Source organism: Carassius auratus, unplaced genomic scaffold (assembly GCF_003368295.1).
Source record: "Carassius auratus strain Wakin unplaced genomic scaffold, ASM336829v1 scaf_tig00214657, whole genome shotgun sequence".
NCBI classification, from domain to species: Eukaryota; Metazoa; Chordata; class Actinopteri; order Cypriniformes; family Cyprinidae; genus Carassius; species Carassius auratus.
Genome location: NW_020527754.1, coordinates 156156 through 168853, shown reverse-complemented (window position 1 = coordinate 168853; position 12698 = coordinate 156156). Strand labels below are relative to the sequence as shown.

Genomic DNA, 12698 nt, shown 5'->3' with positions numbered 1-12698 from the left:
AGATCTTCTTTTGTGTTCTGCAGAAAGAAAGAAAAACTGATTTCGAACAAGTAAATAATGGCAGATTTTTTCCTTTTGTGTGAACCATTGTCTGCTTCCAACATGAGTTAATTCGGACCAATCCACAAATTCACAGTTGTTAAACTCCAGGATAAATTCAGCATCCAAACACAGAAATCAACAGCTGTCGACATTGCAAATTCATTTTAATGTGTTTCATGTACAGTATATCACAGTAAATCACATCTAGGGCAGACAAATACCGTATTTTTCGGACTATAAGTCGGACCTGAGTATAAGTCGCACCAGTCCGAAAATACGTCCTGACGAGGAAAAAAACATATAAGTCGCATTTATTTAGAACCAAGAACCAAGAGAAAACATTACCGTCTCCAGCCGCGAGAGGGCGCTCTATGTTTTCAGTGCAGACTATAGGAGCACTAAGCAAAATAGAGAGCTTTCTCGCGGCTGGAGACGGTAATGTTTTCTCTCGGTTCATGTCAAATTAATTTTGATAATTAAGTCGCAGCTGACTATAAGTCACAGGACCAGCCAAACTATGAAAAAAAGTGCGACTTATAGTCCGGAAAATACGGAACTTGGCATTTCTGAGTACACTTTCTTTTTAAATCCCAGAGGTGATTGTTATGGTGTCGGGTGTCTAAATGAATTGTAAATGTCATGTGAGATACATTGACTTTAATATAGAAGTGATTTGGCGAGTTTGTTTCTTTCTTTCATAGGACAATGTTTCATGCCCTGTCAAGTATTTAAATGTCTAGAGGAAGCTTTCTTTTTATTAAGGTTGAATGTTACACATTTGAATGTTTTAACACCAGATATTGTCTATTCTTTCCTCTCTTTATCTCTGTACTGCTGTCCGTCTTTAACAATGACGTTTCTTATGAGCGTGAGCAGGGGCTTGTGGGATTGATCTGAATCCAGCCTCATGAAGCCTCCATAGCGCTTGTTAAGTGGGCCGTTCCAGCGGAAATGGGTCATGCGATACTTCCCGATGCTCTTAGCATCGTTCCTCGGCTGAATGTCCAGCGTGCCGCTCTGCCCTCGCTCCATGCGCTCGCTTTCCACCGAATCCTCCTCCAGAGCGCTGTTGGTGAAGACTTTGACGGGTCGGCGTTTGCGGCCCATGGGTTTGCCCCAGCGGAAGTGCTCCATGGAGTAGGACCTCCTGTCGTCATTGTGAGGGGCTTCTCCAGTGGGGTCTTGGAGCTCGATCGAATCAGGGGACAGAGCCGATAAGAGCAGGCCCAAACTGAGGCTCTCTTCCTCACTGTTCTGCTGTTCAGATGAAGACGCTTCCCCATGATTGGAGGATTCTTGTGCAGATCTGCACTGCGTGATGCACTGCTGCACAGGCAGGACAGAGAACGAGAAGAGAGGATGCAGATGCATGTTAACCATCACCGCTGCTTTCATTAACTAACAAAGCTGAATAGATCACTTATTTATGCTACATAGATATATAGATAATATTCAAATAAATAGTTTGATTTTAATATTTTGTATGTATTCCTTATATCATAATTGGGTGAATCTCATAAAATCAACAGTACATTGGAATGAAAAAGAAAAAAATCTATTTGATCGCTCATTATATAAATATGTTTATATATATACTGCAAAGACAGAATAGAATAACTTACTACCATTTCAAAGTTTTTTTTTTAAGCAATTAATACATTTATTCGAAAAGGATGCATTAAATTGCTAAAAGTGGCAGTGAAGACATTTATAATGTTACAGAAATTTATATTTGATATAAATGCTTTTCTTCCGAGTTTTTCCATTCATCAAAGATCCCTGCAAATCAAATTTGATCAGTTTCCACAAAAAAATATAAAGCAGCAGAAATTTTTTTGACCGATCATTTAAGGGCTATATTTTCAAATATATTAAAATTGGAATGATATTTGACAGTATAACTCTTTTTACTTTATTTTAATCAGGTAAATGCAGCCTTGGTGAGCATCAGAGACCTTTCTCAACTGAACTCAAACTCTTAAACAGTATTAGATTTTAATCTTTAATAGTATCTGTGAAGTCATGTTTTAAGGCTGTTAAAGTAATCTTACCAATTTTTGTTCATTAGTTTTTAGGCCCATGCATTCGATCAGATCCAAGCAGCGGCCGTCTACACACGGACTGTGAACACACAAGACTGCTGCAACCATAAGCCAGGAAGGACAGAGCATCTGAAAACAAGAAACAATCCCTCAGGTATCATTCCTATGAGTCAGAATGGAGAGCTGAAAAGAAAACGGCTGATACTGAAATATATATAAAGTCAAGGACGAGTTTTATTATTCCGGTATTTGACTTGAGTCACTCAATGATGTCGTGTGGGCAGGTCACGTACAGTCATGAGAAACAGATGTCTCTTCAAAACACTAAATTGGTGACTTTGACTGTTCAGGATGCTTAAAAAGAAGAGACGTGAACTTGGAGACTTTTATCTACTCTTGTAATTCATTGGTACGTGACCTTTTATGGTTTTAATGATTATGTTATGACACACACAGATCTGTGAGGTCCTTTAATGTCACACCAGGACGTCAGCCGAAGTGTTGCGTCAAGGATGAAGGGAAAAGTACTGAAATAAATCCGCTGCAGTTAACAGAAACTTTAATAAGATTGTCCATGAAAGTCCACAATAAATGGTTTTGGTATAGCGATGAGGATTCAGAATTAGTCAAAAGCCCTTGTTAAATTTTATACCATTTCACAGGGGAAGAAAAAGGTCTATTAAAATTGTATTTCTTTATAAACCATACCAAGTAAATCAAAATTGGATATTGTTTGATGATTTCATCATGGTCATGCATGTCATCCAGATCAAATGAATTATAATATTTTACTTTCAATTTCCCCACATTAATTTAATTAAGAATAATGCACATTATTGTAGAACTATACGTAAACATATCCATTTAAATATTAAATAAAAAAAGTGTTTAAAAAAATAAATTCTTTGAAAAAAATTGTCATAATAAATGATAATTATAACTTAAATATGAAATTAATACATATGTGTTTAAAAATATAAAACTATATTTTAATTACAACAATAATTATTTATACATTTTAAATAATATAGTAATGCATTTTATTAATAATAAAAACAATCATGTTTAAAATCAGTAATAATTTAACATATTACTTTTTAGATCTGACTTTTTTTTAAAATCTGAATTAGTTATGCAAATGTATATGTTTTGTTTAAAAAATAAAAAATAAAATACTAATAATTATTAATAGAAATAATAATCATAACTTTTTTTCATTTTCAAGATCATCAAAATCTATAGTTTTTGTCTTTAACTTAAATTCTGAGTCATGCATGCTATTTAGTTCACTTTGTATCACACTTGTTTTCGATTTTATAAAATTCTGGAATAGGTTTTCTAATGTTTTTAAACATTAAAGAAGTTTTGTTTATTTAAAATCAAAAATGTAAATGACCTATTTTCTTGGACACTGATCATAAATGATGCACTACTAACAAGTGATTCAATGGTTCGAAAGCAAAATGATTCAAATTCCATATTCTTACCTTTCTGAATTTATAGATGGGTTTTATGGCTCTGAATCTCCTCTTTTGACTCTTCTTTGGGTCTCCAGCTCTCATCAAGCTCACCTCCACTGATCTCGTTTTTGCACTTTTTTTCCGAGCGTATGTGAATGGATCTCTCTCTCTCTGAATGAGCTCTGCTCTCTTATATACTCACAGGTGCGTGGCAGCCCCTCAAGGCTGGAAGATGATCAGGTGGGTCTCTGCTGAGGGGAGGAGGGGGGGGGGGGTTCACAAGGGAAATTACTAATAAAACACCAAACGTTCATACTTTTTTGGTCATGCTCATACCTCGGTTTTTGACACATTAAAACATCCATGGAAAGTGGCAGGTGAATTATGGATCAAGTCCTGCGGTTCTGTCACTCAAATCATTTGAGGCACCTAGAAACTTAATGAAAGTTAACTCAGGAAAATTAAGATGGAATGACGTAATTTCACATCACAAATTCCCTGTCAATCGGAAAAACATACAAGCAGTGTGCAAATCGATCAGACTGACCAGATGTGCAATATCTTAAGTGCTTAGCTCAAGCTGAACCATATTCTAACTTAGTTTCTCATCTCTTTGTTGCTTCTTTTTTTAATGAAGCCCATTCATGCCCCATCTGTAGCAAATTTAATCACTAACGATGGAGGAAAGCTAATGTTGTGTTGCCTTGGTAACTTGTGATAAATCAATTACTCTTTCTTTTTTTCACTCACTTAAATTAATAAACTGAAAAAGAAGAAAAGAGTGACTTTAATTCTTAGTCATTCAGGGAAAAAAAACACTTGAGACTTGAAACTAAAAACAGCATTGTTGCTGTTTTCATTTTTCATTTTTGTTTAGTTTAATTTAAAGTACAAAAAGAAAATTAGTACATAAAATAATATGAAAACACAAAAAAAATCATAATTAAAAACACTAAAAAAAAGACAATTAAAACATTTGAAAAAACCCTTTTTTTTTTTTTACAAATAATTTGAATAAAATTAAAGTGAAATCAAAAATTCTAAAAAATAAAATGTCATTAAAACAAAAAATATAGATTGCAATAATACCAAAATATCACTGGCATGCAGAGAATTCTTTGCAAATATAAAACCTAATAGTCAAAAGATTCTGTGCAGGTTTAGACCTTTGAAATTAGAGATATTTTTATATACGTTTTTAAATTATAAAGGATACAAATGTCAAAAACCAACAGCAATTATTGGCATATATGCTTCATGAAAAAGCCTTAACATCCATGGAATCTTTCAATTCCACAAAAGTTTCTTTAGATTCTTTAGTTCTTTAGATTATTGAATTTGCAAAAAGCGGTTCTTTTAACAATTGTTCACTGAAAGGTTCTTCGGGGACCACGGCATCACTGCGAAAACCTTTTTTGCAACCAATATTTGTTGTTGAAACTAAATAGAATGCCACTCTATTTGACCTTTGTCAAATTTATTCAAACTAAACAAAAAATTTGCTATTTTGAATTTGCTGATATTTGGCATAAAAGTATAGATGAAATTCTGACAACTTGTAAATCAATAAGATCTTTCCACTTACTTAAAATGCAACAAAAAAAAAAATCATTTGTCACACTATATCTCCCAATAATGTGTCTTAAGTGATATGTGACCCTGGAGCACAAAACCAGTCTTAAGTTGCTGGGGTATATTTGTAGCCAAAAATACCCTGTATGGGTCAAAATTAATCGATTTTTCTTTTATGCCAAAAAAACATTAGGATATTAAGTAAAGATCATGTTTCATGAAGATATTTTGTAAATACCCTACCGTGAATATATAAAAACTTAATTTTTGATTAATAATATGCATTTCTAAGAACTTCATTTGGACAAATTCAAAGGTGATTTTCTCAATATTCAGATTTTTTTGCACCCTCAGATTCCAGAGTTTCAAATAGTTGTATCTTGGTCAAATATTGTCAAAAAATTTAATTGAAAAAGCATTTAAATCTTTATGAACGAAGCTCTGTAGTTTTACAGTTGGAGCAGAACATATAAAACTAATGCAATAAAATGATGACTGAGACCTGAACAAATAAATGTTCCAAATGATGAGTAAAAATGTTATACTCATATTTTAACGATTTCTCTAGTAATATGAATATGGATAATCATGTAAACATATAAACTGCTTTATTCCAGTAAGTGTTCACCATAAAATATATACAAAATAAAAGTTATTCTAATGTTTACTTTATAAAAATCTGTAAAAGGCCTTTTATTTACTTTAAAAGTGTGAACAATCAATCAAATGTAAGAAAGCATTTAGTAGATTGTGTACAACAGGTTTTTAGCAAAGGTTTGATCATGTTGATCATTTAAAGGCCTTGGATATTTGATCAAATATGATGCAGTAGACTTTTCTTAAACAAACATAGTTTGGTGCATCAATTATTTGTAATTGTTTCAGACGTATAGAGTAAAGATATAGTCTGCGTGGCTGTAGTTCAGCGCTTGGTTTGTGCTCCTCTCTTTCTTCTGATCAGGGATCCAATTATAGAGGATTGCAAAGATAAGATGCCCACCATATCAGCCATCCTGCAACACATCAGGTGCAGAAAGAGAGGGAGTGAGGATGGCAGCGTCTGTATCTCCGCAGAAGACAAACAGGGCGTCTCCGACCACTGAAATGGGTAAAGATGAAGTTTTGTCACTGTTTCCCTGTAGAGCGTACTTGCTGATGACGTTAGCGCTGGCTGTAACGTAGTGTAGAGGATCAGCAGTGCGTCAACAGTTTTGTAAATAGTTTGGGAAATCTCTCCATGTGAGATGGTATGATTCATGAGGTCTGGAGTCATGGGTAAATCAAATGCCCTAAAAACAAACAGATGTATACTCTGCATTCATACTTCTAATAAAAATGTCACTGCCAAGACACAGAATGCTTCATCAGTCTGACTGATTCTCAGTGTTTGATTCATGCTGCAGGACATCAGGCTCTCAGGCATTGCTCTGTAATGTGGTTTGGCATATTCAACATTTCTCTGTGGGATCTAGTGCACTAGGCGTTGGATCAGAGACACAAGGTGCTTAGACGTGATACTTGGGCATTAAAAGGTCTGCTCAAGGTTTTGGCAAAGCATGGGTCAGATCAAGGCATTCCCTGCACGAGTTGAACTAGATAGGCATCATTTTTTATTTATTTAAAATTTTGCATTTGGTTTGATGTTTTGTTTTCCAATGCAATAACATGCAGATCATGCACGAATTAAGATTTATGACAGATCACATTATCTTCCCCCTAAACCTAATCCCAAGGGAGCATCTTCAGTACAGAGTGGTTTTTGACAGCTGACCTATAGTTCTCTGACACTAGTGCACTGAAATGTCACACCGTTGAGTGATTGAAATAAATGACCTACTGTTATTATCATAGACCACGATCAATCTCACCAAACATTTTCAAGTGACATCATAACTGTGTGGGATGCATAACGTAATGCTTATAAATCTCAACTCAGAAGTGGTGATTCACTGCGATTCCTCTTTGAGCCAGGTACTTGAATAAGAAAGTTTGAATAAGGATTAGAAAGATTGCCTGCTAAATAATAATTCAATTTTTACATTCAGAAGAAAATAAAAAGTGGTGTTTCATAGATGTTAAAGCTGACCTAATTGAGCTTGACTGATTTCTCATGTCTCTGATGTCCAATATGAATCCAATAAGCAGTTGAATGCATGCTTATTGCACATAACAGTGGTAGAGTCTTTTTTTTAATTATATATGAAGTAAATAATAAATATAAAAATATCTATCGTCTGCCCATCTGTCTATTTATATATCTATATACATAATAAATATAAATATTATTAATATTATTAATATATAATATTATTACTAATAAAATATTATATAAATAATCATAAAAATGATTAATGAAATCATAATAATGAAAACTGTAATAAAATGTGATATGAACCACGAAATAAAATAACTAAGCATATTTAAATATAAATAAGATATTTTAAAGGTAAAATATAACAATAAATAATTAATAAATACATTCTAATAAAATATGATATAAGATATGATATAAAAATCAAATATGATATATAAAATTTATATATTTAAATAATAATAGATATTATTAAATAGCCTAATAAATATAAATACGTAAATTGTAATACAGCAAAATATTTATTTAATACTTTCTGGTATTTATTAATTTATTTTTAATGCTGCTAGTACAGTTAAATATTTATTTATTTGGTTAGTTCATTAGTTAGTGGAAATATTTTGGTTTTGTTTCCAGGCGAATTGCATCAGAAACTGTGGTGACCGAGTCTGGACAGTGACTCTGACACTTCTGCAGTTTTTCTGTGTGACAAGCTCTCCTCAAGACTCGAGACTGGAGGTCAGAGAGCTCTCTCCCCCAGGGTCAGCTGCACCGATCACATGGAGGCCAGGCCTCTCTCCCCCTCTTGCTGGCTGTACTGTTTCTGCCAACAGGTGCGAGCGATGATGACCACTCAGTGCACACGCATCAGGGCAGTATGGCTCCGTGTGGAGAACACAGCAATCAGGTCCCGGAGGACGGTCCGTGTCGACTCATGGCCATGCTACCCCAGCTGGACGACAAGCGCTGCCCAGACATGAAGTTTCATACTGGCTTCATGAGAACGAGGAACTCAAACAGCAGATTCTGGCCCTGCTGGAGACAGTGTCTGAACTTCAGGAGGAGCTTTGCAACCATCGGCATTGAGTCAACGTCTTAGAACTACAGGTGTGTGTGTGGATTTTGTGGGTTTGCTTAGTTTCCATGATTGTTGGCTCAACTGCTACTACTTTCAGACTGGCAGTGATAATATATATAACACTGTGTGTGTGTGTGTGTGTACTTGTTTTTCTATTCTGGTGGGGACTTAAACCTGAATACACACAGACTCATGGGGACTCGTGTCACGGTGGGGACCTAAATTGAGGTCCCCACGGGTAAACAAGCTAATAAATTACACAGAATGAAGTTTCTTGAAAATCTAAAAATGCAGAAAGTTTCCTGTGAGGGTTAGGTTTTGGGGTAGGGTTGGTGTAGGGCGATATAAAATACGGTCTGTACAGTATAAAAACCATTACACCTATGGAGAGTCCCCACAAGCATAGCTGACCAGACATGTGTGTGTGTGTGTGTGTGTGTGTGTGCGTATAGGCTATAGATAAATTATAAAACTCTGCTCTAAGACCTTAATATGCCATGTAGAGGATCAAGACTCATCTTTTTAAATCGGTTCATTGAGAATGCAACAAATCAATTCAAAGATTTTTGAACCGATTGATTTTTTTCTTAAATGCTGCAGTCTATAAATGGAGATACATTCAGAACGAGCCGATACACTTAACTAAATTGAATATTCCAGGACTATATATGATAGAGAGGACAGTATAGAACGAATCGATTGAGTCGTCTAATTTGAAACTCTGATGTGATGGAGAGGACGTTTAGGACGAACTGATTCAGTAGAATGATTCGAATTTCCGACTCTACTTATGAAAGGAAGGGCCATTTAGGGTGAACCGATTCAGTAGAATGATTCAAAATTTCCTACATATGAGAGAGGGCCGTTCAGAACAGAATGATTCGGACTTTTCTGTGGTGAAGTAGCTTGTTACTGCAGTGTTTTGCTAGCAACTGAGCTAAAGTTACGGTTATTGAAAAAAAGTTAAGTTATATCGCCGCCACTTTTTTTGTCTGTAAAATGATCATAGTTTGGATGACGTCTGTATTACTTTTTGACAGGGAATGAGAACGCTTGGCCCACAGGTTAAGCATTGGGTACTGAGTCTGGTAACGTTAGTTACAGGTGAGGGACAGACCTAAGAATAATTATAAAACATCTTATTCTGATAAGTATAACATTTCTCCAATACCTTATAAATGATGCATCAATAATGATATGCAGCATGATAGTACCATGATACTAACATTTTAGTTTTTTTACCACTATGTTCATGATTATTATGTTAGTATCATGGTTTTTGGACATTTACTATGATAATACCATGGTTTGTTGACATGCATAGTAATAATATTTTCGTACCACAGTAACATACACACTATGCACTTATATTTGTATATATGGCAATGTTTTTTATTATTTTATTTTTTTGGATGTAATGTCTTTGTGCTACCATGTTGTGGAGAGTTAAGTGTGGTAGAATTATAGTATTATTCAAAAGTACTATACTGTACTGTAAATACCATGGTATATCAGAATTGTTAAATACAGTAGTATTTCTTGTCGCTCTGGCTAACTCAGCTTGACTGTTTTCAGCCTAACATCTCCTTGACCCGAGGGCTAACGAGATCAACACCAGAGTCCTTTCCGCTCTCCATGTGCCTTCATTAGTATGCACCCTTAAAGGGATAGTTCACCCAAAAATGAAAATTATGTAATTAATAACTTACCCCCATGTTGTTCCAAACCCGTAAGACCAGTGTTCATCTTCAGAACACAGTTTAAGATATTTAAGATTTAGTCCGAAGGCTTTCTGTTCCTCCATTGAAAATGTATGTATTAAAGTGAATATTAAAGTGTGAGTCAATTATTAACCAATTTAAGCTAAACATCGAAAATACATTTTGGTCCAAAAATAACCAAAATTACAACTTTATTCAGCATTGTCTTCTCTACTCACAACAGACCCAGAAGAGAAGACAATGCTGAATATAGTCGTAATTTTGGTTATTTTTGGACCAAAATGTATTTTCGATGCTTCAAAATATACTAACTGTCCCTCTGATGTCACATGGACTACTTTGATTAGGTTTTTCTTACCTTTCTGGACATGGAGAGCTCTCAGACTAAATCTAACATATCTTAAACTGTGTTCTGAAGATGAACGGAGGTCTCACGGGTTTGGAACGACATGAGGGTGAGTCATTAATGACATAATTTTCATTTTTGGGTGAACTATCCCTTTAAGTTGTTCATGCTGTTAAATGAGCTGATGATTCACATGGACGGATCCTGTCTGCTTCTCCCTCTGCTGGCCTATTATGCAAATGCACTGCATTACACTTGAGAAGGACTCAAGTTAACAGGAATTGTTCTTGTCACTTTTTTTTTTTTTTTTTGGATTGGGAGTCGTGATGTTAGTCTGTTTGGCCTTTCACATGGTGAAGAGAAGAACTTTAGTAATACATCTATGGAGCACTCATAAAGGCATTGTAAAATCAATATGAACTGAGCATTTAATTCAAGTCTTGTTAAAAGATACAATCACTTTATATAATGAACAAATTTAATTTAGGCTTGGATTAAACTGCAATATACAGTGTGTGTGTGAGTGTGTGTGTGTATATATATATATATATATATATATATATATATATATATATATATATATATATATATTAATGTATGTACTATTAACTATCATTTAAATATAATATTTAATTATAATTTTTTTTTAACTCTATTGTATACACAGCCAAAAGAGACAAATCAGACAAATTATATTACAAGTTGTGGTGCACTAAAAACATAGTTCACCCAAAAATGTAATTTCCTTTCATCATTTACTCATAAAATTACATTCCAAACCCAAAAGATTAGTTAATCTTTGTTAGTTTGTATATAGTTTTAGGAAGACATATGATCACTTTATGAACTGATTTAATTTAGGATTTACTTCACATCTGTCTTGGATTAAAAAGCTCAAGGTTTCATTAAAATACCTTAATTTGTTTTTCGAAGTCTAACCTAAGTCTTATGGCTATGTGAATAAGTAAATGATGACTGAATTTATTTTGTTGTTTTTTTGAGTGGACTAGCTCTTCTATCTAGTATGGTGTTAAGGTCAGATTCTAGTCTGAACCAACAGAGGGTGACAAATCATAGCACCATCTTTTATGTGTTTTCATTCCAGAGGTGCAGCTTGTCATCGACTGTGTCTCTATCTACTATAACGGAGTGCATCACTCTGGGATCTACACCGTGGTGCCCTCACTAGGGGCCATGCCAGTGGAAGTCTACTGTAATTTGGACACTGACGGTAAGAAACCACTCCACACATGCAGTAATGACTGTCCAGGACTCAACTATAAGGATGGGCCTGGAGTTTTGGGTCAGTTGACCATCTTTAACAAAAGATATATTTATAAGGGATGTCCCCGACTAAGGATTTTCACAGTCGAATCAGAATTATCGAAACCTTGCCGATATTCGACTGATAGTCGAATCCTATGTTTGGGGACGGGGCAAAATACATAGAGTCAAGATAGACATTCGACCGCCTTAATTACTGACGTTAACAAGTAAGGGAATGTGTGTAATGAACGCCTCGCAGATACAAAAGGGGTAAATAATGTTTTATGTTCTGATTAAAAGAAGTGCTATTGAACGATTAATCGCGATTAATCACATCCAAAATAAACGTTTTTGATTACATAATATATGTGTGTGTACTGTGTATGTTGATTATGTATATATAAAAACACACACACACATGCATGTATATATTTTAGAAAAATGTTATGTTTATATTTTAACTATATTTATATATAATATAAATTATATGAATATAAACATAGTATACATGTAAATACATGTAAATATTTTAAATATATATATTGTGTGTGTATATATATATATATATATATATATATATATATATATATAATAAATGTACACAGCACACACACAAATATTATGTAAACAAAAACGTATTTTGGATGTGATTAATCTCGATTAATCGTTTAACAACACTAATTAAAAGATTAAAAAAAAAACCATCAGCGAAACCCTAACAAATAATAATAATTTAAAAAAAAAAACATTTACAATAGTGCTTTCATTATAATGTTGGCCTATATGACAGTAGTTATTAATGTTCTGCATTTCTGAACATATCTGAGGGGCTTTAATGATATTTCATAAATCTATTATATTCTGAAGCACAGTATAAAACAATTTAAATGGGAAAAAGAACTCTGATCAGAATTAGAGGACACCGTTTTAGGGCAAGTACACATCTGAACATCCTTATAGAAAACTGCCTATTTGCTGAGCTGTACCGTTCTCTATTTTGAAATGTTTTACTGGAAATCTGCTGTGGATGAATCATTGGGTTATTTTTATCCAGTTTATAGGAAAATTTAGAGACTTTC

General features: G+C 34.0%; 1 protein-coding gene and 1 long non-coding RNA gene across 3 annotated transcripts; one reads left to right on the top strand and one right to left on the bottom strand.

The window, feature by feature from the left end:
* Window positions 1-508: 508 nt before the first annotated feature.
* Window positions 509-4131, bottom strand: LOC113092578 (pro-opiomelanocortin-1-like). 2 transcript variants are annotated; one of them, XM_026258202.1, is made up of 4 exons: window positions 3881-4131; window positions 3572-3795; window positions 2094-2213; window positions 509-1368 (listed from the first exon to the last, which is right to left on the bottom strand). In XM_026258202.1, exons 2-4 carry the CDS (start codon window positions 3644-3646, stop codon window positions 847-849), a joined length of 717 nt encoding a protein of 238 aa, XP_026113987.1. In that variant the 5' UTR covers window positions 3647-3795; window positions 3881-4131; the 3' UTR covers window positions 509-846. The 2 variants fall into 2 exon arrangements, with proteins under 2 accessions (XP_026113987.1, XP_026113988.1); XM_026258203.1 differs by having other exon boundaries at window positions 3572-3792.
* A 1930-nt stretch (window positions 4132-6061) lies between these two features.
* On the top strand, window positions 6062-11906 carry LOC113092588 (uncharacterized). The gene is made up of 3 exons (XR_003287602.1): window positions 6062-6224; window positions 7845-8315; window positions 11459-11906. It is a non-coding gene; the product is annotated as an uncharacterized LOC113092588 (long non-coding RNA).
* Window positions 11907-12698: the final 792 nt, after the last annotated feature.

Bases quoted from the DNA above. Each gene is read 5' to 3' on its own strand.
- LOC113092578 (XM_026258202.1), bottom strand. From the start codon at position 3,646: ATGAGAGCTGGAGACCCAAAGAAGAGTCAAAAGAGGAGATTCAGAGCC. The intron at 2,214-3,571 runs GTAAGAATATGG...TCTTGTTTTCAG, and splicing joins CCATCTATAAATTCAGAAAG to ATGCTCTGTCCTTCCTGGCT. The intron at 1,369-2,093 runs GTAAGATTACTT...CTGCCTGTGCAG, and splicing joins AAACTAATGAACAAAAATTG to CAGTGCATCACGCAGTGCAG.